The sequence below is a fragment of the Neolamprologus brichardi genome, chromosome 10 (assembly GCF_056152115.1).
Source record: "Neolamprologus brichardi isolate AB-2024 chromosome 10, ASM5615211v1, whole genome shotgun sequence".
In the NCBI taxonomy this organism is placed as follows: domain Eukaryota; kingdom Metazoa; phylum Chordata; class Actinopteri; order Cichliformes; family Cichlidae; genus Neolamprologus; species Neolamprologus brichardi.
The window spans coordinates 20,073,212-20,099,431 of record NC_142113.1 but is presented as its reverse complement, the minus strand read 5'-3'; the positions used below and the strand labels follow the sequence as shown (position 1 = coordinate 20,099,431).

At 39.4% G+C, this 26,220-nt stretch overlaps 4 protein-coding genes and 2 non-coding genes across 7 annotated transcripts; all 6 read left to right on the top strand.

Annotated features, from left to right (window-relative positions):
• Positions 1–581: 581 nt before the first annotated feature.
• On the top strand, positions 582–2,922 carry mrps17 (mitochondrial ribosomal protein S17). 2 transcript variants are annotated; one of them, XM_006784859.3, is made up of 3 exons: positions 582–655; positions 960–1,102; positions 2,392–2,922. In XM_006784859.3, exons 2-3 carry the CDS (start codon positions 980–982, stop codon positions 2,707–2,709), a joined length of 441 nt encoding a protein of 146 aa, XP_006784922.2. In that variant the 5' UTR covers positions 582–655; positions 960–979; the 3' UTR covers positions 2,710–2,922. The 2 variants fall into 2 exon arrangements, with proteins under 2 accessions (XP_006784922.2, XP_006784923.2); XM_006784860.3 differs by having other exon boundaries at positions 589–659.
• A 1,002-nt stretch (positions 2,923–3,924) lies between these two features.
• LOC102797911 (protein NipSnap homolog 2-like) lies at positions 3,925–14,397 on the top strand. The gene is made up of 10 exons (XM_006784858.3): positions 3,925–4,077; positions 5,213–5,340; positions 5,457–5,502; positions 5,654–5,748; positions 7,063–7,133; positions 8,050–8,190; positions 8,335–8,366; positions 8,858–8,952; positions 9,672–9,755; positions 13,016–14,397. The coding sequence occupies exons 1-10, from the start codon at positions 3,986–3,988 to the stop codon at positions 13,078–13,080; spliced, it is 849 nt and encodes a 282-aa protein (XP_006784921.1). The 5' UTR covers positions 3,925–3,985; the 3' UTR covers positions 13,081–14,397.
• Positions 14,398–15,049: 652 nt separating this feature from the next.
• On the top strand, positions 15,050–20,511 carry cct6a (chaperonin containing TCP1, subunit 6A (zeta 1)). Its single transcript, XM_006784857.3, has 13 exons — positions 15,050–15,293; positions 15,886–15,949; positions 16,584–16,718; positions 16,832–17,005; positions 17,230–17,333; positions 17,420–17,690; positions 18,102–18,184; positions 18,436–18,532; positions 18,641–18,788; positions 19,429–19,562; positions 19,707–19,809; positions 19,974–20,046; positions 20,122–20,511. The coding sequence occupies exons 1-13, from the start codon at positions 15,157–15,159 to the stop codon at positions 20,192–20,194; spliced, it is 1,596 nt and encodes a 531-aa protein (XP_006784920.1). The 5' UTR covers positions 15,050–15,156; the 3' UTR covers positions 20,195–20,511.
• On the top strand, positions 17,874–18,009 carry LOC118453817 (small nucleolar RNA SNORA22). The gene has a single exon (XR_004843458.1). It is a non-coding gene; the product is annotated as a small nucleolar RNA SNORA22 (small nucleolar RNA).
• On the top strand, positions 19,188–19,323 carry LOC118453818 (small nucleolar RNA SNORA22). The gene has a single exon (XR_004843459.1). It is a non-coding gene; the product is annotated as a small nucleolar RNA SNORA22 (small nucleolar RNA).
• Positions 20,512–21,502: 991 nt separating the features above from the next.
• Positions 21,503–25,459, top strand: sumf2 (sulfatase modifying factor 2). The gene is made up of 9 exons (XM_006784856.2): positions 21,503–21,666; positions 21,755–21,902; positions 21,983–22,097; positions 22,378–22,422; positions 23,195–23,345; positions 23,618–23,673; positions 24,645–24,729; positions 24,918–25,059; positions 25,163–25,459. Exons 1-9 carry the CDS (start codon positions 21,585–21,587, stop codon positions 25,263–25,265), a joined length of 927 nt encoding a protein of 308 aa, XP_006784919.1. The 5' UTR covers positions 21,503–21,584; the 3' UTR covers positions 25,266–25,459.
• The last annotated feature ends 761 nt before the right edge of the window (positions 25,460–26,220 follow it).

Sequence of the window (26,220 nt, the reverse complement as noted above, 5' to 3'; positions counted from 1 at the left end):
AGATTCAAGTAAAGGTTATAAATGAATAAAAATTACAACCAACCGAACAGACAAACAGAAGTCAGATTTTAACTTTGATCAAACAGAAAGGAAAGGTAATATAGGCGGTAGCATCCAGTATTTAGCATGTCACTTCAGATTAAGTTGAAAAAAGTGGGGGAAAAAAACCCCACTTCAAGTAAGTAGTATAAATTTAAAATCGATTTTATTCATTAAAAATTGCAGAAATATATGAAAGTAAACACATTCAATCCTAGATGACGTATAATAAAAATAATTACACATAAATAAAGTAATATGAAATTAAAGCAGAAAATTGTGACTAATTGTGAAGGACGTAAATGCGGAAGCTTGTTTCCGTAGCTGAAAATAACATTTGTTTGTGTTGAGTTTCTGTCTTGACCATAACAACATTTTACGTTAGTTTTTTTTTCTTTTCAAGATATTTGGTCAGAAATTTGAGTCGATAAATCGAGGTTTTACTTATTAGTGGCAAAGAATATTCGTTTTCAAGTGTCAGAAACAAGCTTCCATACACACAAGCATACGCTTGTTGTCGATGTCCCTTGTTACTAGCCGTAGTTTACGTCACGAAACAAGCAGAACTGAACAGCATGGAGGAGCTTGTATGACCTTCTGATGATATTTTCCCGTGGTTAGTGAGTTAGTTTTGTATTTTCTACTTTCAATGTTATTTTGTATTCTTGCCGAATTACATCAGTTTATTTTTATGACCTTTTTTTAAAAAATAAATAAATGTATGTTTAAGTTAATGCTAACATAACAAGGCTAACCGTATAGCGGCTGTTTTACGTTGACTCACATTGTTAGTACAGTTGTCGGCTCAGAAGTTTTATCCGGTGAAACTGTAACTGAACGTGTCTTCAGATTGATTACATTTCAGTTGAGGCTCATCAGTATATAATGATGTCAGGGTTGATAATATTTTGTTTCTGCAGGTTGAGTAAAGCTTTGCAGGATGTCAGTCCAGCACGCATCAGTCCATGCCAAATGGATCATCGGCAGAGTCATCGGGACCAAGATGCACAAAACGGCCAAAGTGAGAGTTACCAGGCTGGTGCTGGACCCTTACCTGCTCAAGGTGAGCCTTTAGGGGATTAAGCACCTTTTATAAAATAAGAGTCTAAGTGCTTTAAAATAGGCCGGTAAAGCTACAGAGTAAATGAAATACAAAGGAAACTATTACAGGTTGTTGGAGAGAAGAGTAAAAACAAAAATATTTGAATGGTGTCCACAGCTAAAGGTCCTGAAGAGAAAAGACTTAGATACCTTTAGGGAGAGAATATACCCTGATGCAGGTGCGTAAACGGACAGTTTTGCACACCAAATGTGTGTGGGAGTGAGCCAGTGCTGTTGATGTTATTTTCATATATAGCGAAGGCTCGTGGATGTCCTAAAAAGGCTTCACATACATGTTCTGGTGACATTATGCAAGTCAGACTCATTGCATACTATCAGGGGAAATGAGTAGATCACTGGCATTACTCTCGAGTTGGAACTTAGGAGCAATGCTGAGGATCTGAGTCTTTGCTCTATTCACTTCATAGTGTAGTCTCTTTTAATTAATTTAAGAAAATGTCAGTGTTTTCATCAAAATTGAGTTTTCTATGGTGCAACATTCAATTTTTTTCATTGCTTTAAACATAGAGGTATTTTAATATTTATTTATTTATTTTATTTCACAAAGTTCTTTTTTCTCATTTACCAAAATATGTTGTACATCTCGTTGCACCAGTGTATAATGTTGCTGTAATGCAAGCTTCTAATGAAATTAGAGATTGGATAGACTAGAAGTAGTCTATCTATGCTGAAATGCAGTGTAACTTTCTCAGAGGTGATTATGTTTCAGATATAAATTCATGTTGATTTGAGTTTACACAGTGTTTAAAAAAGATCGAGAGTGGATTAAATAAGATATTAAAATTGTAACATTGATAAAAGTGTGATTTAAGTATACCTCTGTAAAATGACGTTTTGATTAAAATGCTGTGACCATTATGTAAGATTTGTTGTATACAGAGTGTAATTGGTCATGTGAGCCTTGCAATTTATTCTGTAGAGGCAAGAGGCACACGTGGTGACGGTTATTTGTTTATATTGGGCGTTATTATGTTATTTTTATGCCTTTATATGGATGGGAGGCCCACTGTCCCATGTTTCAGTGATTTTTCTGCACATTTCTGCTGAAGGTGACTACCTGATAAACCAAAAAGACCAAATCATCTGCAAAAAGCAGAGACGAGGGCCTCAGGCCACAAAAGTCTTAGCTTTCTGCCATTTGGTTCAAACTAGAAATTCTGGGCATAAATGTTCAAGCATTTATGAATTTATATTTGAATAACTGTGATATTGTCTTTTCTTCTCCTGTAGTACTACAACAAAAGGAAGACGTACTTTGCCCATGATGCATTGCAACAGTGCACTGTGGGAGATATCGTCCTCCTCAAGGCTCTGCCTGAGCCCAGAAGCAAACACGTGAAGCATGAACTGTCAGAGATCGTGTATAAAGTTGGCCGGGTGGTTGACCCCTTAACAGGAAAGAGGGTTGCAGGAACTGAATTTGTGGAGCCTCTAACAGACCTTCCACTTCAAGAGGAGAAAACGCTGTCAGAGAAACTGCAGGAGCTCAACATCTCTGCTGCCCCCAGTGGAGCCGATTCCCCACCGGCACAAACTCCCACTTCATGACAGAAAACTGTGATTTCATGCAGTAATATCAGCTTACTTGTCACTCTACAATGCTTGTGTTTCAAGTGTTAATATGGATTTATGTTTATAAACTAAGAACCTTTGCTGTACATGTATGGGTGAAGAGACTAAATATCACTTCCTTGTTACCTGCTCAGGTAGTGGACACCTTTCAGAGGAATTTGCAAAATAAAACAACAGTGCAAAAAACAATGTCATGCAAGGTACTCGTGTCTGTTATCCAGGTTAGGAATATATTATAATCAAAAGGTGAAGGCCTGGGCTGGATCATCTAATCGGCCCATCCATGAGGACCCATCCAAGAGAAAAGGAGAGGAGGGAGGATAAAATAAATGCCATTATGGTATTCACTTAAAACTAAGAAAGTAGATATCAGGTGTGTGAATACAAAAAAACATACATTAGACATGTTATTATCATAGAACATGCATGAAGCTTTGGCTGCTTCATTTTGCAGTTAATATAAGGTACTTTGGAGCTTTAAGTGAAGTTGTAATGACGTTTATTGACCCAACAAGGAAAATTATGTTACATCAGCGGGATAAAGAAGAAATAATAGTATAGTTTACAATAAATAATGGTCAGAGTACAATAGGTGCATAGTGAAGGCCTTAAACTGAGATAGTGCACATTTTTATGTATACCATGGTGATTAAAAAACCCCCCAGTAAAAATAAAACTGAGGCTAAAGAAGAATAAAAAGTAAAAATTTAGATTGTTTAAGAGAATAGTGCAAATTGCATTTATAAATAATATGCACTTTATAATCTGAAAACAACATTTGTATGCAGGGGTGTGTAAAGTGATGATCTGGACATGGTGGGGTGATTCCAGTCAGTGGTGGCTCTGTAAGTGGGACTGCTATAATGAATATGCAGTCAGTGAGTCTGGTCTAATTACTGAGGGAGCTGTCCTTACTGTTTATTGTTGCACAAAGGTGCAGTGAATGGAATTGTTAGGGACAAACTGTGTTCACTTTTAAGTAATGGGAATATGCAGGTTATAAATGCAAGCTCAGCAGGCAGATCAATCAAAGCCCCCCAAACTATGAAAACTTTATATAAATCCAACAACAGCGAACTTTGCGTATTTTGTATTGAGCTGTGTTAATATCTGTGCTTTAAATCAGCTCCACAAGTGATTCCGGTACTGTCGGTTCTAACTCGGGGTCACGCTCCCGTGAGTAACGTCAGCTCCTGCGGGAACGGACTGCGGCTGTAGCCTCCAGCAACCTCCACACGGCTTTCGAGGAAAGATGGCGACCAGAGTCCTTCAAACAGTGGGTAGAGGCCTTAAACAGACGAGAAGCGGGCTTCATGCGAGCAGCCCGGTGAACGTCGCCCTCAGGTTAGACTCTTCTATACACAGTTTATCTGTGCAGGTGCATAAATCTTGCTTAAAAGTCATTAAACTTCTGCTCGTGTAGCCCAATGACAAAGTGCGGGCTCTGCTAGGCGGTTAAGCTAATGCTAAAGGAAACGTAAGGACGTTCGCTACGTTTACATCTCTGTGCAACGTAGCTAGCATTAGCAATGTAGCTGTAAACCTGCTAACTTTCTGCTAACATTGATTGTTACCCCCACAATTTAAAAAAAAAAACAGCGAGTCAACTTGTCCTAACAATCGCCAGTGTCTGATTTATAATGCCATGCGTGCTTTTATAGACTTGGGTTGAAGAAATTATTAAAAACTTACCGCCGAGTTACTCCGAGTCTTAAACTGAATTCAACTTCAAGGTCAAAATGCATTGAATTGCTGCACAGCTGTGCTTGTTTTGGTCACTGGACGATTCAGTTTCTTCGCTGCAGCAGCTGAGCGGCCTAAAATAAGCTGTTATTTCCCTTTGAAAGGAAGATATTTGTATAAACCTGACTACAGAGTGACACTAAAATGTGTCCTTTTTTGGTGCATTATGAGGAAAACCGGTGGACTGTTTCCTCATAAACAAGCTTAGCCGCTACACGTGGTGACTGTTGGCACTTGTAGATCGAGTACATTAACAGAAAATGTAGGAAGGCTGATTAAAGTCAGTGCAGACTAATCTCAGGGACCCCTCAGCCTTCTGAGCTGCTGACCTCTGAAATGCATAGGTTGGCTGGGCTAAAAAAAGATTTGCACCTTTTCTTCAGCCGACATTTACTAGTTTACACCTCGGGCTCTTGCAGTAAAACTGATCTCATTCACATTAGGAAGCCAGGACACTTTTTAAATTATTTCATAACAATAATAGTAAAGGTATTATTGAATATAGCCCATCCACATCTGTATTTTTGAGACTTGGACTGATAAAGCAGCAGTTAGAGGTTTAACACGAAACTATATATGTCAGATGTTCACAGAGAAATACAACACAGAATAGAAGAAAACAGGGTTGGATTATTAGGGGAGCTTTGTTGTTGTTGGTACTTAAATGCTGCATTGTGTAGCCAAAGAAATGTTGACTGTATCCAACTTTTAAAAAAATGTTTTAATCCCATCACAGGAGCCTCTCAAATGTTGGTGATGAAAGCTGGTTCAAATCCCTTTTTGTTAGAAAAGTCGTCCCCAGAAAAGATGCTCACTCTCACGTGCTTGCCAAAAAAGAAGACAACAACCTGTATAAAATACAGTGTATGTATTGCTCGCAGTGGGACACAGTTAATGATTACCACAACAGTTAATAAACCCATGAAATCTGTTTGATCATGTTGTCTACTCATGCTTTGTTTATTCTTTTTTTGTTGCAGTTCACAATGTCAAACCTGAGTGCCTCGATGCTTACAATGAACTTTGGTATGAGTCTTTGTTGTGTTATCTTAATTCAGATGTCACATTAGAGCACTTTTTTGCAACCAGTATGTCAGATTCAAAGGAGCTTGCAAAGTATGTCAGATATTTTGCATTTTCACACTTTTTTTTGTTTTGTTTTTGTCTGTGTCTTCAGTGAGGATGTCTTGCCTTCCATTCACGCTGACCCTGAATACCCCTGTGAGCTTGTAGGCACCTGGAACACATGGTATGGGGAGCAGGATCAGGCAGGTAAGAACATCCACCCTACCCGAGTTACAACGACTTTGTATTTGAATGTCAGCGAGGTGAATTATTTGAGCCCATTCAATCTGGTCAAAGCTCAACCTTCTCTTTTAGAAGAGGAAACATGAGATTGAAAGCTCGCAGACAACATATTACTACGAGGTAAAAATGAGAACAATGTTCAACTTGAATATTATTTACCAGCTGCTACTGTTGTTCTAGCCTTATGGATGTGCTTCTTGTAGTTGAATCACACGTTGGTTCTTCAAAATAAGCAGTTTATGGATACAGACTTGAGATTTGTATTTTTTTTTTTTTTTTTAAATCCAGCGTATTTCATGCGATGCTCAGACTCATTTTATAATAAATATTGTTGCTTTTAGCTCTACAAGATGCAAACTACTTGACCTCTTGATTGTGAGTCCTATTGATTAATGAGAATCTGTACGTGTTTAAGCTAAATCAAGTTGTACAGCGGGATAGTCTTGCTGCTTTCTGTTTCCCGCTGCAGATGAGTTACATTGAGGTGTGGCAGAATTTTCAAACTATGCCGTTATCTTGGTGTAAAAACAGACGTTACTTAAAGGCACTGTGTTTTTTTTCTCCTCTCTCAGCTTTTCTATTTCAGTTAATTATAGCTGAGACTGAACTGAACTTTTTCCTGGCTGCTCTCCATTTTGTCCAAGTGGTGACATTTGTCGTTCCACAGCTGTGGGCCCTCTCTGGTGTTACAGAGCTGTAATGTTGGCAGTGTCAGGAAAGGTTTTCTGAAAGGTTGCATCAGTACACTTTCAGCATGTGAACACTGGTGCTATGTTTGTAGCTTGTCGCTGTCCCTTTCTGGCTCCGTCTTATTGTCATGGTTGTGTTTTGTATTCAGATTTGAACATTTGATCTTTGAATTCAGATTTGTTTTCCTGATTTGCAGTTTGATGCAAAATCTTGAACTAACAGATTAAAGGCATTTAGTTTAATGTGTAAATAAACATCAGAATTGTTTCTTTTAATATTTTCTGAGATACTATATGTATTAAATACACTCAATGTTCATTTTTTCACTTTATGAAATTAAGAATTTTTCTTTTTTCTGAGATGTAATTGTAGTGGTAAGATGACATGATGTCCTTTCACATGCATACACAGAAACTGACTGGAAATTCATGCTGTATAGACTGAATCCCGTCATGCTCCACAATCACGGGTGGTTCATAGGGAGGTCTAACCACAGATGCTATTGTGAAAAACTCTTACTCCCCCCAAAAAGACAAGATCTATTTAAGAGCTACGTTATCTTTGGCTCTTCTGCTCCTTCTATTCTAGTTCACCTGTGGAGATATCGGGGAGGATACCCGGCTCTCACCGAAGTCATGAACAAACTCAGGCAGAATAAGGTAACGGGTGCTCTGATTAGTTAAGCCTACTGGCCGTTGGTTATCTGTAGGCCAATGTTTCCAGCAGTGCACCCATCTAGCTAGACCCACGTGACATTTTCCTTCCATCTTTATCTTTAATGTTTCCAGTAATCTTTGAAGGTTATTTACACAGTAATGCTTTGAAGAAGGAAAGTGTTAATGAACAGATGATTCATGCTGCAGGTTTAATCTTCAGAAATGTGTTTTTTTTTCTTAGTTTTTGGAAAACCCTGCAGATAAAATAAAGTAAGTGGCTTGTAATAATGTGTTCCTCCCACATTGAAGAGCATGAACTGATTGGTCAGATAATTACAAAGAAAATCAACCTGTTTCACATATTTGTGGCTCTGCCCCCTGGTGACAGAATACAGCTACCACATGTAAACAAGAGGCTACAAAACCGTGCATAGGCTTTGTGCGCTGGTCCTGCACATCTGTGACGGTCCCTTTATTGCTTTAACAACTGTCCTTTGGCAAACTTCATAACTTTAATTTGCACAATTCCACAAACTTTAATCAGTAAATACATACTACTGTTAATCTGCCCAGATAATTTACACATCTATCTCTGCATATATTAAGTAGCACATGGCAATTTAGAAGTGTATACACTATATTTATAACCATAAATGCCATATATGTTCTCTGCATATCACTACTCTATTATACCTTTTCAGAAAAGGTGATTTATATATGTATATATATTTTTATGAGTCCAGGTAAAAAGATATTTTCTTTCACTTAAATTGTCTGAATGCACACTAGCTGGCTTTCATTGTCTAGATCCTGATCAGACTTCACAGTCAAACAACATGAATACAAATATATTTGGCAGTTATTTTAGCTGAGTCAGATTTTCTGAGCGCTGTGCTTCTTTTATTTGTCATTGCTGTAGAAGTTTATGGAGTACAGGAATGAGAGGGGGAAGATGCTGCTGTCTCGTAGGAACCAGCTGCTGCTGGAGTTCAGTTTCTGGAACGAACCCGTCCCTCGTCCAGGACCCAACATCTATGAGCTCCGATCGTATCAACTCAGGGTAACTCTCTTTTTTTTTTTTTTTTTTTATGAACCACAGAATTAGTCCTCCTCCCTCTGTAAGTCTGGGTTTTTGGGGGAAGTGTTTTTGTTTTGTATTTTGCGGTACATGTAGTGAACATGATCTTTACCTTCTTTTTCTCAGCCAGGCACAATGATTGAATGGGGAAATTACTGGTAAGCCACAACTTTCCTTTTTCATGTAATATCTGAGCCACCAAATTTGATCATTTATGGAGGATAACTTTGCGAGCTTTAGTTCCCTTTGAACTAGTCTTGTAGCTACAATCTAAAAAGTTCCTCACCGCTATTTTGTTAGTTTCACACGTTGTTGCAGGTGAAAATGAGTCGGCGGTACTTTCTGACTACAAAATGTATGCATGACTCCTGAGCATGACCGCATATAATAATCCATTAACTGCCTGGGCTTCATTTAATATATGTCAATATATTCATCTGTTGAATTGAAATTGATTTTGACTGTGAGATTTTTTCTTAATTTTATAAAAACCAAATATGCAGGGATGATTATAACAAGGCTGATGGCTTAAAACTGAAATTTGATGTACTGACTTGAAATGAGGGGAGTACTGGTGGATGTTGTGGTGTTTTAATTACTGCCACTTTATTTAGAAGCTGTGTTGTGTAATGTCTTTGGTGCTGTGCAGGGCTCGGGCTATTGAGATTCGCCAGCAGAACCAAGAGGCGGTGGGAGGCTTTTTCTCACAGATTGGAAGTCTGTACACAGTTCACCACTTATGGGGTAAGATGAGTTTCCAGGATCATTCAAGAAAAATGCTGCAAATATTGTCTAGGTCACCTACAAATGCAAATGTATGTACATATTTTTGGTACATGCCTTTTAGATGTAAAACAGCGGTCCCCACGCTGGGCCACAGACCGGTAACGGTCCGCCAGAGTTTAGGCTTGGGTGTGAAATTTATGGTTTTCAGGGTTTTTATCGCTAACTCAGTTTCCCTGGGTCTTTTCCCGTGTTATAATTGTGTGTCTTATTTTGAAATGAATATTTACGCGTTACCATAGTGACCAGAGAGCATTAAGGGGCAGAGAGGAGGATGTTATTCTCAATGTTGTTGGTACATTTCAGGAGGACGCTGCTAAAAAAGTTACACAATTACACAGTGAATTCGGGTTTATTATTATATTTACAAATTGCCACAGTTTTTGTCTTGGCCGTATTATTTTATTTGGTTGTATTTATCCGCGACACCTTAAAGGCCAGTCTGTGAAAATATTGTCTGACATTACACCGGTCTGTTGCGCAACAAAGGTTGGGGACTGCTGATGTAAAAGAGTCCAGGTCCAGGAGAGGGGACGAATCCCTCGGAGGGTGCATCTGGCATCTAATGTGTACTAAACCAAATATTTTGGTTTAGTACACATTAGATTGACGTTATGATTCGTCTTTGGTTTAAAAGGCTACAGCTTTTACTCAGTGAGTTTGAACGTGTTTCTTTTCAGCTTACAAGGACCTGCAGTCCAGAGAAGATACCAGAAATGCAGCCTGGCAGCGTGATGGCTGGGACGAGGTTGTTTATTACACAGGTTGGTTTCAGTCTGATACTTTTATACTTAAGCAAGTTTTAGTTACTGTAAGTGCTGAGTCTTGTTGTTCTGTTGTGGGCATAAGACATTAAAATTAATCTATTTTATATCTATTGTCCATATTTGTGTCATGTTAACCTTAAATGAAAATATTAATTTCAAACATTTAAGCTCGGATGAACCCAAGCTGCCAACAGCTTAATATAAATTGTCGATCAAGAATAGATTAAAACAATGAAGACTGGAAGTATTGACTATTTTACATACCTTGGTAATAATAAATTTTGAGAACTAAATGGCGTGTTTTAAAAAGATACAATAGGTGCAATCCTACAGAAAAAAAACTGACCTTTTACAAAGTGTCTTTTTTATAATTGCTTTACTGGGAGAAAAAGCATCATGAGATCAAAGAAAACAGTGAAGGAGACCACAGGACACACGAAAAGAGACTCAGATTGCAATAAAGTGCTTGCAGCGTGTCAGTAGATGCTGTTAACTTGGCTTTGCAGTGTTGAAACTGCTATAATCTAAAGGTGAATAACAAAATGCACAACTTTGATACTTCATCCTGTTGTGTCATTGCTGTGGTTGCTGCAGATCATATAAACAAAGACAACTTTGTGATAAATGAGTTTTTTATTTAGCTGCTTTCTGCTCACATCGTCTCTTCCTGCTGAAGAGATGATCAGTGTGACATCTATCTTTTAATAATGTTTTATGTGAATTAATGTTAACCCTAAATGCTGGCAAAACTGCAAACTGAATTATGTTGAACCTCATTAATGCCAGTGTATGTCGTAAGCTGCATGAGGTGTAGAAGCATTGTATAATCTTTCTTTAGTGTTTAGAAAATGTAACCTCTTAGCCGGCAATGAAGTCTCCCTGTTAGGAAGCTTCCCAATGAAAAACTGACTATTCAGCTACAGCCAAAGTCTACTTGAGGAGGCGGGAACAATAGTGTTGAGTGAGTTACTTTTGTTCATTCACTGGACATTTTAGCCACTAAAACTTGTCATGGCTGTAAAAGTTCTTGGGAAAATTAATTGCCCACTTCTGCTCTAAAGTGACCAGAAGGGTTACTGTGTGTTGGTTGTTAGTGATGGGATTTCCGGCTCTTTTTAGAGATCCGGCTCTTTCGGTTCGGCTCACTAAAAAGAGCCGGCTCTTTCGGCTCCGAACCGGCTCTTCAGGTTGTTTTGTTGCTTTAATTAATTTATTATTAACAATAATATAAAATTATGCACAAACGGAATTACTAACGTAAAAAAAAGTGGTTTTATTTATATATTTTTATATATAAATATATGCGGTGGCCCCTAAAGACAAAACACGTACAAACTCCAAAACACATTTCTAGCATGAACTGAACTTCCAAAGCAGAGCTACTAGATCACTTAAATTACACAATTGAAAGCATGTGTGTATTGTTTGTGTATTTATACACAGGCACTCATATATATTCAAATAATTTAAAAACAATGTTCATTTACCTGTTACTACCACACACCAAATCCGGTCGTTGGTACTTGCTGGCTTGTGTAGCCACTAGGTAACAAAAGCTCAACACTGCACCACCACTTCTGTTGTCTTTTGTACGTGTTTTGAGTTTGTACGTGTTTTGGAGTTTGTACGTGTTTTGGAGTTTGTATGTTCTTTGTCTCTAGGGACCACCGTAAATATACTTTTATTTATTCACTCCACATAAAATGTAATAAATAAATCATATAATACAAAAATCAACTATTCACATTTCAACTTTTAACTATTTAAATTTTCAGCTTTTTCCTTTTACAAATTTAAAGTGAAACAACACAAAACACTGCAAACACAATTAAATATAAATTAAAATATGAAAACAAAAAGAACATGCATATTCTCTGTCATATGGACCTGCATGAATAAACTTTCTAAATCCTTTATCATCTGCAATTGAAAATAGTTGTGGATGATTACTATACCTTTCTAATGTGACGTTGTTGTCCCTGGCTCTCTTTCTCTCCCTCTGGCTCTGTTCCTGTGCTACTGAGTGTAACTACTGCCCCTCCCCCCTCTTCCCAGCGTAAAGGACAAGGCTCGCGTGCTGAGTGAAGCAGAAAAACAGTGCGAGAGAGAGGCTGAGAGAAAGAGAAAAAAAAAAAAACACGTGACGGCTCGCGATAAGGAGCCGGCTCGCGTCGTTCACTTCAAAGAGCCGGCTCTACGAGCCATTTCGTTCACGAACGACCCATCACTATTGGTTGTACATAGAGCTTTGCAGACTTTCACCAATGAGCTGTGTTACAAATATAGCATAGCATATCATCTTTATTTATTAGACACTTTACATCCAACAATGTTGGCCAAAGTGCTACAAATATAAAACAAAGAGAAAACAGTTTAAATTACATACTTTTAATTTTAAGATATTTTGTAATATAATTAATAAGAAAACATATTACGAGACATCAACAAGCCCTGCTGTGCTGAAAGCCAAGGTAAATAAATATGTTTTAAGACGTGATTTAAAAACGGATAAGGAAGGTGCCTGTCTAACATGTAAAGGCAACTCATTCCACAATTGTGGTGCTGCCACAGCAAACGGCCGATCCCCTCTGAGCTTACGATTAGTCCTAGGCACACTCAGCAGGAGCTGGTCTGCTGACCTGAGGGACTGGGAAGGTATGTATGGATGAAGAAGCTCAGAGAGGTACAGAGGGGCAGCATTGGACAAACATTTAAAATCAAATCAAAGCAGCTTAAAATATGTGGAATAAACAGCTGCTCTGAGTTATTCTTGTTTGTGCTTTAGTCCATGCTTTTAGCTTTTAGCTCGTGCTGCAGAGAAGGCTGTTCAAGCCTGATTTTCATCACCTTTGGGCTTCGTGCCTCCCTTTTCTTTGGAGAACTGCACACAAGCATGTCTGTAGATTACATACTCATAATTCTCCACTTGTTCATAATTACACAAATGGAAAGAAACGTGGCACAATAAATTCTACTTCAGCGTCTCTCTGGTGCCTAAATCTATGAAGGATTGATTTAGCAACAGGGAATCATTATGGTCAATGGGATTACAAAGACACTCAGCAGTGTTGGTGTAAGGACAACTTGCAACAACTCAGGCTTTAATAAAATGAGCTTTTAATGGGATGCTAACATTGAAACTAAACTAAGAACTCTAGCTATAAATTCATGAAACATTAGCAAATTTAAATGAGATAAAGTTGTGTTCCTTGTTGGAAATCTGTTGTTAAGACTGTTGTTTGTTCTTCATCCCACAGTCCCTCTTATTCAGCACATGGAGTCTAGAATAATGATTCCCATGAAGACTTCGCCCTTGAAGTAACTACTAACACCTGAGGAGAATCCTCAGCCGCCACTGCAACTATTACACTAATCTGTCGAGAGTGTAACCAACCGTCAAAGTGTGCACTGCCAGGGAAATCTGCTCAACATCAACACAATCTTGTTTCCTTTCATTTGGTTTCTTTTCTCCCCTTTTTCTGTTTGGATGATGAGGTCAAAATGATTGTTACCAAAACTGTACCTGTTACAGCAGCTACTGTGTTACTGACCTATTAATGTGGTGTGCTTATGATTTGGGGCGCACTCCTCTTCACCTTCTGTCATTTAAAGGGTGTTTGAAATGTCTTGTCTGTCTTCATTTTCTTTTTCTTTCTTTGTTGTTTGTGTGCTGGTCACAGGGCCTGAAAAGTATCTTTTTAATGTACAAGAAAATTTAATATGATTTCTGAGTCCGGAAACAAAATGACGATTACCAGTGTCTTACAACAGAAAATAAGAGCTCACAGTAGCTCACTGTCAAAATTACATGGCTTAAAATACATATTGAGTGGTCAGTTTCACAGAGATAAACCTGCAGTTTAAAGTTCAGTGTTATAAAATGAGTACTAAAGCTTAGAGTTACAGGTTTTGGTCTGTTTCAGAGCCGCAGTCTCACTCCAAGTTCATTGTGTGTCCACTCCTCTTTTGTTGCATAGCTTTGATACAGCCAACTTGGTGTTTACTCCTTTCAGAATCATTTGACTGGATGAACCAATTCCTGTCAACAATACTGCATGCACACAAGTTGCCAGCTCATTGTTTTTGTTTTGTTTGTTTGTTTGTTTTTTGTCTTACCAGAATCATGAATACTGATTTTGAATTATTTGCCCTGTTTTTGGTTGGTTTGTTTGTTTGTTTGTTTGTTTGTTTTAAACTGACCACAACTCCTGATTGTTCAAATTGTAACGTATGACACACGTGGCTCTTCCAGACAGAAGACATGTTTTTGAATCCAGCGGAACTAATCTGTATTTACAGTATAGCCTGCTGTACGCTTACTGACAAGTTTGGCCTTTCCCTATATCAAGTAGATAATGTCTGGGTGGTTGTATGCTCTGACTAAGATCAATGTTTTCTTTCTTTCGTTTCTTTCTTTCTTTTTAAATGGGCAGATTGTAGATATACATAGTGGGATTATTGGCCAAACCATAGTTACAGACCCTCCTGAATCTGAATGTGCAGGGTCTTCTATTACTTAGCGGGTGTTGATAAACCTGTGAACAGGAGAGGAGTAGTATCTTGTGTGATAAATTGTAAAATGCAGTGCTTTAATAAGATTAGTTGTACATATTTAATTAAACTTCTGATAAAAAATTGAGAGCGCTCTTTGTCATGAGTTGTTTGAAATGATAGAACATGAGTTGATTTTTGACTGTCAGACCACAATTTTCTGTTTTCTTCAGCATAAAAAAAAAATCAAATATACATATTAATTTTGCATGCTGAAGAAAGTGTGATGCTACTATATAAAATGGTAAGGCTTCATAATAATCGTAATCGTTTAAAATAACTCCTGTGTGTGTGTGCGCGCTGTATTTCCAGACATTGGTGTCTAGGGTGTGACTTATGCTGCCTTCAAGGTGTGATGGAAATCTTAATTGTTAATGCTCGGCACTAATGCTGCAAAGTAAGGAGAGGATGGATTCTGTCGGAAATTTTAAATATATATTTTAAATATGTTTCACGCAAAAAGTTATAACTTTTCAGGACATTGTTCACAGTTTCACTGTGATTTGCTTGCCGATATTGCCAGTCGGAAAACAAATGATCTTACTTTGTTGCCTTGAAGGTGTTCTAACGTTTCTTTTGGAGAAACCGAGTCAACCTGACACGATATTTCCATGGGTTTGAAAAATGTAATGACTTTTCTGCACTGATATAAATCATGGTGTGGACAAGTTGTAATAGCTGTAAAAGCGGAATGTCCCAGCGTCGGCTTGTCCCCTAAATCCAGCACGAGAACACGTGTTGGAGCCTTCTGGAAAGCGACTCCCCTTTCGAGAGCTTCTGAACCCGAGTAGCGTGGACTCCCAACCGGCGATACTTTTTACTTGTACTTCGCTGGTTGTGCTGCGCTATGGCTGCCGTAAAAGCTCTAAACCCCAAAGCAGAGGTGGCCAGAGCCCAGGCCGCCCTGGCTGTTAACATTAGTGCCGCCCGGGGGCTGCAGGATGTGCTGAGAAGCAACCTGGGACCGAAGGGGACCATGAAAATGTGAGTGTAGCCGGAGCTCTTTGTGCAGCACGCGTGATATGCTAACTCGCTAACGTTAGCAGCAATTCACCGGTTTAGCATTGCAGCCGATAGCGGTATGTCGCCACCAAAGTCTTTGTGCCTGAAAAGTAGAAACCATCCACTCTTTATTACAGAGTATCTGTCAAAAACACACTTAAAATAAATTGAGGCCTGCCATCGCTAAACGGTTAGCGGATTTTCCCGGCACTCGTTGCCCTGCCCAGTCATCGTCATGATCCGCTCTGATAGCCATAAAGCTAACGTTAGCATGCTAGCTTCAGTCGGTTAGCAGATCATGCCAGTTTACGTTAAAGTCGTAGTACTAAGTATAACGTGTCCACAGGTTTAGCCTTAACGCTAACTAAAGATACTGATGAGCGACTGAATAACTCAGTTACAGGTAGAGATTTGTAAATGATGTGAGGAAATGGATAAATAAAAGCTAACAGCCATAATCTGCGAGTTCTTCAGCAGGCAAACAATAATAGGGTGAAAGTTTGCATTATCATAATATAAGCCGCTAGTAGGTAGGGTAACATATTAACCCTCTTCTGTCTCTGTGGATCTGCAGGCTGGTGTCTGGTGCAGGAGACATAAAGTTGACCAAAGATGGTAACGTCCTGCTACACGAGATGGTAAGGGACACGATGAGCTGTAAAATGAGGATCTTCTGTCAGTGATCTGTCATATTAGTACTGTATTGCCTATTTCACAGAGAGTGACCACACCCTAAATGTTTGTATATGTCTCTTAAGTCTTTGTTCTCACAAACAATGAGTTTAACAACAGCATGTTATCTGACTGAGCTTTTAAATATCTGGATAGATGTGCTTTAGGGTTTGGACTTATGATGATGGCACTTTTTCACATTTTTCACAGTGCACATGAATAATTTGATATATTCGTTAACCATTACAACGTACCTAAATTCTAAAAAATACATTGAATGCAGAAGTCTTTACCAGATGACCGGGCCACACGACCTGCTATCCTCCTAATGCCATCCCAAGTACAGATTAATGGGAGGGTATGCGGTGTAAAATCTGTGCCTATTCAACTTGTAGATCTGTCTGTTGAGGCACCCCCTTTGGGAAACAAGGGAGCAGCTGGAAATACCTTTTTTTGCACTTCAAAGCAGACTTAGTACCTTGTAATGCAACTGAGGATTTATAATAATTAATAATGGATCAGTAGGTTTAGCACTGCTGCCGTGAATTACCAATGAATGAGGATTTCCATAAAATTTTTCCCAACCTTTTTCCCTTTCAGCAAATTCAGCACCCTACAGCATCGCTGATTGCCAAGGTTGCCACTGCACAGGATGACATCACAGGAGATGGTACCACCTCCAACGTCCTCATCATTGGTGAACTGCTGAAGCAGGCTGACCTTTACATTTCAGAGGTACAAGATAGTTCACAGTGTGTGTTTGTATTTGGCATGTCAGTCTCTCTAGTGAATGAATTGTTGAGGTATCTTTTTTTTAACCACAACTCCATTTTAATGGCTTGTTGCAGGGTCTTCATCCAAGAATCATTGCCGAGGGCTTTGAGGCAGCAAAAGAGAAATCTTTGGCTGTTCTTGAGGAAGTAAAGGTGACTCGGGAAATGGATAGAGAGACCCTCATTAATGTCGCACGCACCTCCCTCAGGACCAAGGTCCACGCAGAGCTGGCAGACCTGCTCACTGAGGTGAGACATGAGGGAATCGAGCACAAAGCAGTGATAGATGTTAGATGTTTTTACCTTATAGCCAATTAGTTAGTTTACTTTGACATTTCAAAGTTGCCACAGACCTAAGGGCTTACTTATTCTTGAACCTTTATGGCAGTCTGTAGCTTGTTGTGAGTGCACTTCTCTATTCTCTAATCTTAGCTGTCGCTTATTTAGCTTGTGATAACCTTGTCTGTTTGCAGGCTGTAGTAGATGCTGTGCTTGCCATCGCTAAACCCAATGAGCCCACTGACTTGTATATGGTGGAAATCATGGAGATGAAGCACAAGACCGACTGTGATACACAGTAAGTGTAAATACAGAGGTGGAGAGGGGGATAAGACAAGACTGTGCTTAACTGTGAATTCTAAATGCTGATCTGTTATTTCTTAGGCTGATCAGAGGTCTGGTGTTGGACCATGGCGCCCGGCACCCAGACATGAAGAAGAGGGTGGAGAATGCTTACATACTGACGTGCAACGTCTCTTTGGAGTACGAGAAGACCGAGGTCAACTCTGGCTTCTTCTACAAGAGCGCTGATGAGAGGGAGAAGCTCGTGGCTGCAGAAAGGAAGTTCATTGAGGACCGCGTGCAGAAGATTATTGCCTTGAAAAACAAAGTGTGTCCCAATGGGGACAAGGGCTTTGTCGTCATTAACCAGAAGGTATGCTAGAAAATGCGGATGTTAACATAGTTCAAAGGCTAAAGTTTAAAAAAGAAAAAGAATTCTGTCAAACTCAGTTCAGTCTGGCTTGTACTACTAAAGATACAGGCCCGTAATTTGACTTTGTGTTTTCACATGAACACTAAGCCTTTTGTCTGAGACTGGCCCAGCCAATCTGGCTACATGCACAGCGAACACCCAAGGATGCTATCATGGCTCCCCCTGGTTTTTGTGTCTGTGCTACAGTAACTCTGATCTGTACCTCTGCATTAGGAGAGTCTCTTCCTCCCCTACATGTATTCAGCGGATCAGGATAATCTTTACATCGCTTACATTTACTGAACTATTTAGTGTAAATTGGAGTCTCAAGCATGTCTTATTTTGTGTGTGTGTGTGTGTGTGTGTGTTTAGGGTATTGACCCATTCTCCCTGGACGCCCTAGCCAAAGAGGGCATTGTTGGGTTGCGGAGGGCAAAGAGGAGGAACATGGAGAGGTGAGAAAAATATTGTCAGTGTTATAAATGTTGGTGTTTTATAGTCGAGATGAGCAAAACATTACATTACTTAGATAAAAGTTCATAGAAGATTTTTGAATTGTTTGATTTAACATGCTGAGATGAGCTCATGCTTTATGTTGTGAAATTGGCACAGACACACCTGTACAGGTGCTTTACACTACCAGCCGGTGTCAGTCAGTCATATATTAAGAAGCTGAATTACACTCAGTGTGTCGTTCCTGTGACAGGCTCACCCTCGCTTGCGGTGGCATCGCCATGAACTCAGTTGATGACCTCACACCTGAATGCTTGGGACATGCTGGCCTGGTTTATGAACACACACTGGTGAGACTTTTTGGGGGGCAATCTATTTTTTACTTTTCAGTCCACAAAACTGTGAAATTTAAACTTTTTAAAATTAAAATGATATTAATGCTGCAACCTTGCTTGCAGGGAGAGGAGAAGTACACGTTCATCGAGAAGTGTGGAAACCCTCGCTCAGTTACCCTGCTGGTGAAGGGACCCAACAAACACACCCTCACACAGATCAAAGATGCCGTAAGGGACGGTCTGCGGGCAGTAAAGAACGCTATTGAAGATGGTAAGAGCTGAACATTTCCTCTATGCTTATTTTACTTTTTAAAATCCTTTTACTAAAAAATTATTAACATAAACTTTTGTTGATGATGAATTTCTGCAGTTTTGTTCCATCTGAATCCTACTGGATGTTCTGCTTGACCATTAGTATGGCTTATAAAATGCTACCTTTTAAAACAGATTAACACTTTTTTGAATGTCTGTGTGCAGACAAATGAGCGTTTTTAGAATTCTTTAAGCAGAAATTCATTTTTGAAACGACACTCTGAAGTCTTTTTAGGCTTTTTCCAAATATTGTGTGGATAAACTGTAGGTCAAAATATCCATTTTCTCTTTATGTTGTTAACAAGCTGAAATTGAAGGTGGTTAATTTGTCCTTGAAGGAAAACAGAACAGGTCTCATTTGCACAGCGAACACCCAGGGATGCTAGTGTGGCTCTCCCTGGTCTCCAGTGTCTGTGCTACAATGACTCTGATCTTATCCTCTGCATTAGGAGAGTTTAGTCTCTCCTACATGTATTCAGCTGATCAGAACAAACTCCACTAATTGTTTTAAATATTAGAGCTGTTCCCTCCCTGAGTGGGTTAATTTATGACACATTTGTTTGCTTTCCTAAATCTCTCTTTATTTTCTGTGTCTTCAGGTAGTGTAGTCTCCGGTGCAGGTGCCTTTGAGGTTGCTGTGGCAGACGCTCTGGTAAAACACAAGCCCAATGTGAAAGGCAGAGCCCAGCTGGGAGTCCAGGCATTTGCAGATGCTCTCCTAGTCATCCCTAAGGTAAAGAATAATTCATTTTCTCTGTCATTTTTATTAACAGAAACCTTGTTTGTTTCTTGCTGCACTATTATTTGTCACCTTCTTACAGTCCATCCTGTATCAAAATTTACTGATGTTTTTAAAATGCCATCTTTCTGTTCTTAGGTTCTGGCCCAGAACTCTGGCTACGACCCACAGGAGACCCTGCTGAAGCTGCAGACAGAGTACAAAGAGTCTGGCCAGCTAGTTGGAGTAGACCTCAGCACAGGTGAGAACCACAGCAGCGATCAGTCAATCCTGAAGTGATTGCATTTTAAAGTTAAGAGTCAAACTCTATAATCGTTGACTCTAAACTATGTGAAGTTATTAAACAGTAACAATTTGGCAGAATTTAAAACTTTTTTTTTTTACTTTTAACCTTTTGCTTTGCAGGGGAACCAATGGTGGCAGGAGAAGCAGGCGTATGGGATAATTACAGTGTCAAGAAACAGCTTCTTCACTCATGGTGAGACGAAGGAATGTTTTAAATTACCCCAATGTATCGCCCACATGGGTCACTAACACGGGTCTCTGTTCACAGCACGGTGATCGCAAGCAACATCTTGTTGGTGGATGAGATCATGCGAGCTGGAATGTCTTCTCTCAAAGGTTAAAGTCACCTAAAGAAGCTGCAGCTGTTATACTCACAGGGATAGTTGTTTACCTAAAGGTTCAGTCAACGTGTTCCCGCTGTAGGCACTCTGAAGCACCCCCAGTCTGATGGACAGCCCGCTGTAAACATCCACGGCACCCATTGCAGCGCCTGTCAGACATCATTGTCATGCTAGTCATGAGGTTCTTTTTGTTTTCCATGGATTTGTCATCGCCTCCCTCTAAAATGATTGGTTTATTTATGAGATTTTGTTAAAAGCACTGACCTCTGCCTCAGTTTTGTTTCTACCCATTAAAGGTTTTCCTGGCTCCGTAAAAATGTGGTTGTTTGTTGTTGAAGAATTAATCAGTCAAACATATAAAAGGGAACATCTGTGTTTTTTCTGCTCTGAGTCCATGAATGCTTTGGAAGCTCATCAGGAAAAATGTGATCTGTAATGCACAACCAGTGTTGGACTGGAGCATAAGAAATTAAGCAGGTCATCAGCCTCCATCTCCTCTTATCTCTCCCCTTAGCATCCTTCCTGTCACACTGATCCTCTGCACGTGTCCTCCTTTGTGTGCTTCCTCTTGCACTTTTCTACTGCTGTAAATAAGCTCTAGTTTCTAAAGAGTTTTTACGACACACCAAATCAAAACACAAGCACTTCTGCACTTTCTGTATTCACCTGCCTGCTGGCATCAAAATGAAGGCTTCACAATAAATGCATCCCAGCAAAAGACCCCAATGAGTAAAACGTTATTGATCACAAACATTGGGAGATCCCTAAATTCTTATTAAGACATTTTAAATAAAAAGTAAATATGCTTAATAAAGCAGCAGTTCTCAAATTCACATTAAAAAATAGCAAATATCAGATATATTAGTGGTTCAGTATAACAGAAGTCAAGTGGACAGTGCAGCGCATTAAAAGTGGCGTAATGTGTACTTGGGGTGCTGGGCTGAAATAGCCTATTAACACCGGAGAGCAGATGTACTTGAGAATTGAGAAAGGGCTACACAAATGTGCTGCATGGGAGTAAAAGATAACCTGTAACTATAATTGAGAAGCTGAATCAGTCAGATAGGGTTGAGTACGATTTATATTACACCAGCGCAGAGCACCGGTGTTTACGTCTTACTCGTAATATTTGCAATGTAATACTCTTCCTGTTGTTATTATTATTATTATTATTATTATTATTATTAACAACAATATTAATATTATTCTCAATATTATTAAACTACAAAGCTTTGAGAAAGAAGAAATATCGCGTGAATTTGAAAAAACGGACGGAACCAATTTTGAGGTGCAACGGTGAAATCTGTCCGACAGAAACGACTAAAAAAATGAAATTGAACTTTGAGAAGTTCTCCATTTGAACGTGGTTAAATGTTTAACTTGTATATTTATGTTTAGACGTGATTTCAAACCAGTTTTAGCAAAGACGATGGTATCCTGGATGTTTGCTGTGTTTTTACTGACAGGGGCCGGTAAGAGGACTCTTTCTTTCATTTCTGAATTTAACAAAAACATTAACACTTAAATAAATACCCATCGAGGCATGTTTGTTCCTGGCAGCCGCGGAGGAAATGGTGAACATCCCGGGAGGAAAGATGTTAATGGGAACCAGTGCAACCGATGGGAGAGACGGAGAGTCTCCCACCAAGGAGGTCGAGCTTCAGCCTTTTAAAATAGACAGACACCCCGTCACAAACGCCGATTTCAGGTAAATAAGATCGAAATTAAAATGAATTAAGGCAGAACTACTGCACTGAAGTCGGTGACTTGTTCATTTATTTGCCACAGAGACTTTGTCAGAGCCCAGAAGTACAAAAGTGAAGCCGAGACGTTTGGCTGGAGTTTCGTGTTTCAGGACTTTGTGTCAGAAGAGCTGAAGAGCAAAGTCACTCAGAGAATTGAGGTGCCGGGTTATTGATCTCTGATTAATAGATCAGATTACCAGCTAGATTAATAACCTTATTTCACAATTTTAAGCATACAGTTTCCTGTTTGCAGCCTCTCCGATCTGAAGATTTGCTGTTTTTATATGTCTAACATTAGTGTTGTTCATAATAATTAATGAAACAATTTGTAGGCATCTCAGCATTTATAGAGATTCTCCACAATAAATAAAATATATAATGTAGCGCTTCTTACTGTTGTAAACAGCTTCTGACTTATTTCCTCATCTTTTCCATCAGTCTGCTCCGTGGTGGCTGCCTATAGAGCGTGTGTTTTGGAGACAGGTGAGTTGCACATTGTGAGTTTGTTCCTATGTTTTCTCCAGCTTTTGTTTACACTCACTTATTACATTTTATTAGGTACCATGCGAGTACTGAGTCAGACCCCTATTCCTTAAGCACTGCTGAATTCTTTGTAGCACAGATTCAAGAAGGTGCTGGAAACATTCCTAGATACTTCGGTCCATGTTGACAGGACAGCATCACACAGCTGCTGCAGATCATCAGCTGCACATCCACAATGCAACTCTTCTGTTGCGTCCACATCCCAAATGTGCTTTATCGTAAATCGACACTTATCAAACCAGACCGCGTTTTTCCAGTCTTCTGTTGTCTAACTTTTGCTTCGGTGAGCCCGACCAAATTGTAGTCTCAGTTTCAGTATTCAGAGGTGTTTTTCTTTATACATTTGTTGTAACAAGTGGTTGTTAGAATTATTGTTGCCTTCCTGCCAGCATTCTTCTTTGACTTCTGGTATAAACAAGACATTTTAACACAGAGAGCTGCTGTATATTTTTCTTACACACCATTCTCTGTAAACCCTAAAATGTTTGTGCTGGAAAATCCCAGAACACCAGCAGATTGTGAAATCACCTTTCTTCCTCATTCTGATACTCAGTTCGAACTTCAGCAGGTTGTCTCGATCATGAGCCTTTGACATATGATTGGCTGATTAGATATTTATGTTAATGAGCAGGTACCTAACAAAGAGTCTAATAAGTTATATCTCTGGACATGCCTACTTTTTTGCCACGCACATTGACCCTCTACTGTTCAGCCTTCAGGGCCTGGTTCGGGGATTCGAGATCGTCTGGACTTTCCGGTGGTTCAGGTGAGCTGGAATGACGCCCAGGCCTTCTGCAGCTGGAAAAGCAAGAGACTGCCCACGGAGGAGGAGTGGGAGTGGGCTGCACGTGGGGGGCTGCAAGGTATAATGTTTACTGCTATTATAGTAGAGTTTTTGACTTTCACTTCCAGCTGACAACATTTAAGTCACACACAGTGATGTTTCTGCTCAGCAGCTCCTTTGTTATTGTCTCGACAGAGGAACCCAAAACTGCTTTTGTGTTTCAGATACAGTCAAGTCTTTGTGAAAAATCAGGAAACTAGTTTGAATAATGGACTTTTTCACAAAACTGAAATATAATTAAAATATAATTTTATTGTTCATCTAATCTCTTTCCTGGCTGTTATGCTGCAGGTCGGACCTACCCATGGGGAAACAAGTTCCAGGCCAACAGAACCAACCTGTGGCAGGTCAGCATGTTGCAGTCATGGTTAGGTCATCATCAGGTCATTAGTATTGTTCTCATGGGAGGCTCTGATTAGGTTTTCACTAATGCTTCTTTCGCCACTGACATTATGTTTTTGTCTTTGTTATTAAGTAAATATATATTGTATATCTATGAATACAGAAAAAACCCTCTGTGTTTATGTAAAACAATGTTTTACACTCGCATGTTTTGTTACTGAGGAACAAAACATGCGACTATGTTTTAAATGTGTATGGATCCAGAGTTGGGAAGATTAATCTTTGTTGCTAAGACCAGTGTTGGTCAAGCTTCTTGAAAATAGTAATTAGTTACTAATTACTGATTACTTCTCCAAGAAAGTAATCCTGTTAAATTTACTGATTACTTCTTTTCAAAAGTAGTTAGTTACTTTGTTACTTAAGTTACTTTAAAAAACATGATACACAACTTGAATACGTTATAAATACGTTATAAACCTATATAGGATCCGGGGGTTTCTCTGTGAATTCAACATTCCTGTGGCAGCTTGCCAGGTGCTTGCTCAGATTTAAAGTTAAAGTTTTTGCTGTAGAAAGACGTTTGTTTTTGTCACTTTTTACAGAATCAAACTCAAAGTAATGTCAGTACTTCAAAGCTTTAAACGCCACATGGTCGTACTCAGTACTCAGACGCAGTCCATATTATCTGTTGTTGATCGACACGTCTATTGCTGCCACGGACGTCGCACGCTCCTACGTCATTGTCATGAGACACTCTCACAAACAAAATAATGGTTTAGTAACGCAGTAACGTATTACTTTTTTGCAATAGTAATCCCTTTACTCATTACTTGAAAAAAGTAATCGGATTACGCTTTACTGCCCATCTGTGACCAAGACTCATTTAATTCTTCACTTACTGTGTTGTGAGTCTGGACAAACATGGATTTAAAGTGTAACATGGTATTGTGGTAATTCTAGCTTTCGTGTATTTTAGGGGTCTTTCCCAGATGGAGACACTGCAGAGGATGGATACCACGGCATCTCTCCTGTTACAGCATACCCTCCCCAGAATAGCTATGGTAATCTTGTTTTAACACACATGTTATCGGCATGATGAAAGAGCTGATTGGTAGCTAAGATGTTTAAGAGGAATATTACCTGTGCATTAAGACTTTACATTTGTGTTTTGAGCTTTTGGAACCATTTGATTTTTCTTCTCACATTTTTTGTTGTAAACATTAACACATAATGACAAATCTTCCCCCAGGACTGTATGACATGATGGGAAATACATGGGAGTGGACATCCACACGCTTTTCAGCAGCGAGGCCGATGTACGTGCTCCGCGGTGCCTCCTGGATCGACACAGTGGACGGTTCAGCCAATCACAAGGCTCGAATCACAACCAGGTGAGTTTCTGAGGTAAAAAAAACAAAACAAAAGATGACGTATGTTCAGACCCAGAGCCACCGATTTAATCTTGAGTAATGCTTACAACTGTGCATCCTGCAGGATGGGCAACACTCCCGACTCTGCTTCTGACAACCTTGGATTCAGATGTGCTGCCAGTGATGGACAGAAGGGCAGGAAGAAAAAAGAAAAGGCAGAACTATAGCCTCAGAGGACAGCAGTGTGGATTTGAGCCAGCAGTGAACAGCCTTTAATAATAAATGTGATGACTTTAAAGTTTACAACAAGATGGAAGCAAAGGACTAAATAAAAATGAGGAAGAAATTCACATTAAACGTGAAGCTAACTATATTTCTCCTGTGGAGAATTTTATAAAGAATAAAGGGAAATCTACCATTATGAAACATTTAATAAAAAATACTTTTTAAAATGATGAAAAAAAGAATTTATTGCTTTTTTTCAAGAACTTTCTGTTTACCTGTAACAGTAACATCATGCCAGATGCTAAATGATTACACCATGCATTTGCTACTTCGCCTTTAGAGGTCGCCACAGGAGACAATCTGCCTCCATCTCACCCTATCCCTCACATCTCTCTAAATCTATGAATCTCCCGTCTGGTCTTCCTCTTTTCTTCCGGCACCTCCATCTTCAACATTCTTTGTCCAGTATGTCCACTATTCCTCTTCTGTAAATGTCCAAGCTTGTTATCCTTGCCTCTCAAACCTTTGGCTCCCAAGACACTCAACCTGAGCTCTGGTGTTCACATTTCTAATCTTGTCGATTCTGGACACTTCCAACATCAATCTAAAATTCTTCAGCTCTCTCCAAACTACTTCCTTCTTTCTAGGCTGGACTGTTGAAATTCCTCGTTTTGCAACCTTGCAGCGTGAGTACTGCGAGATCATGTTTCTCCCCCATTACCTTCTCTTCAGTGGATCCCTGTGAATTCCTGAATTTATCCCACATTTATTCTCAAAAGACCTCATTGTACTATATAATCCCCGCGGAGTACTGCTGTGTGTGCTCCCTCTGTGCCCCTCTTTTCTCTTTCTCCTCACTGGTCACAGCACATGGCTGCCCATCCCTGAGCTGTTTCTGCTGCATAGTGCTAGTGCTTGAATGTTGGGTTTCTATCTCTAATATTGTGGGGTCTTTAC

Coding starts and splice junctions, on each gene's coding strand:
- mrps17 (XM_006784859.3), top strand. CDS start 980: ATGTCAGTCCAGCACGCATCAGTCCATGCCAAATGGATCATCGGCAGA. Junction 1,103..2,391: donor TGGACCCTTACCTGCTCAAG/GTGAGCCTTTAG, acceptor CTTCTCCTGTAG/TACTACAACAAAAGGAAGAC.
- LOC102797911 (XM_006784858.3), top strand. CDS start 3,986: ATGGCGACCAGAGTCCTTCAAACAGTGGGTAGAGGCCTTAAACAGACG. Junction 7,134..8,049: donor ACAAACTCAGGCAGAATAAG/GTAACGGGTGCT, acceptor TCATTGCTGTAG/AAGTTTATGGAGTACAGGAA. Junction 8,953..9,671: donor CACAGTTCACCACTTATGGG/GTAAGATGAGTT, acceptor GTTTCTTTTCAG/CTTACAAGGACCTGCAGTCC.
- cct6a (XM_006784857.3), top strand. CDS start 15,157: ATGGCTGCCGTAAAAGCTCTAAACCCCAAAGCAGAGGTGGCCAGAGCC. Junction 17,006..17,229: donor TGGCAGACCTGCTCACTGAG/GTGAGACATGAG, acceptor GTCTGTTTGCAG/GCTGTAGTAGATGCTGTGCT. Junction 20,047..20,121: donor AAACAGCTTCTTCACTCATG/GTGAGACGAAGG, acceptor CTCTGTTCACAG/CACGGTGATCGCAAGCAACA.
- sumf2 (XM_006784856.2), top strand. CDS start 21,585: ATGTTTAGACGTGATTTCAAACCAGTTTTAGCAAAGACGATGGTATCC. Junction 21,667..21,754: donor GTTTTTACTGACAGGGGCCG/GTAAGAGGACTC, acceptor TGTTCCTGGCAG/CCGCGGAGGAAATGGTGAAC. Junction 22,423..23,194: donor AGCGTGTGTTTTGGAGACAG/GTGAGTTGCACA, acceptor TCTACTGTTCAG/CCTTCAGGGCCTGGTTCGGG.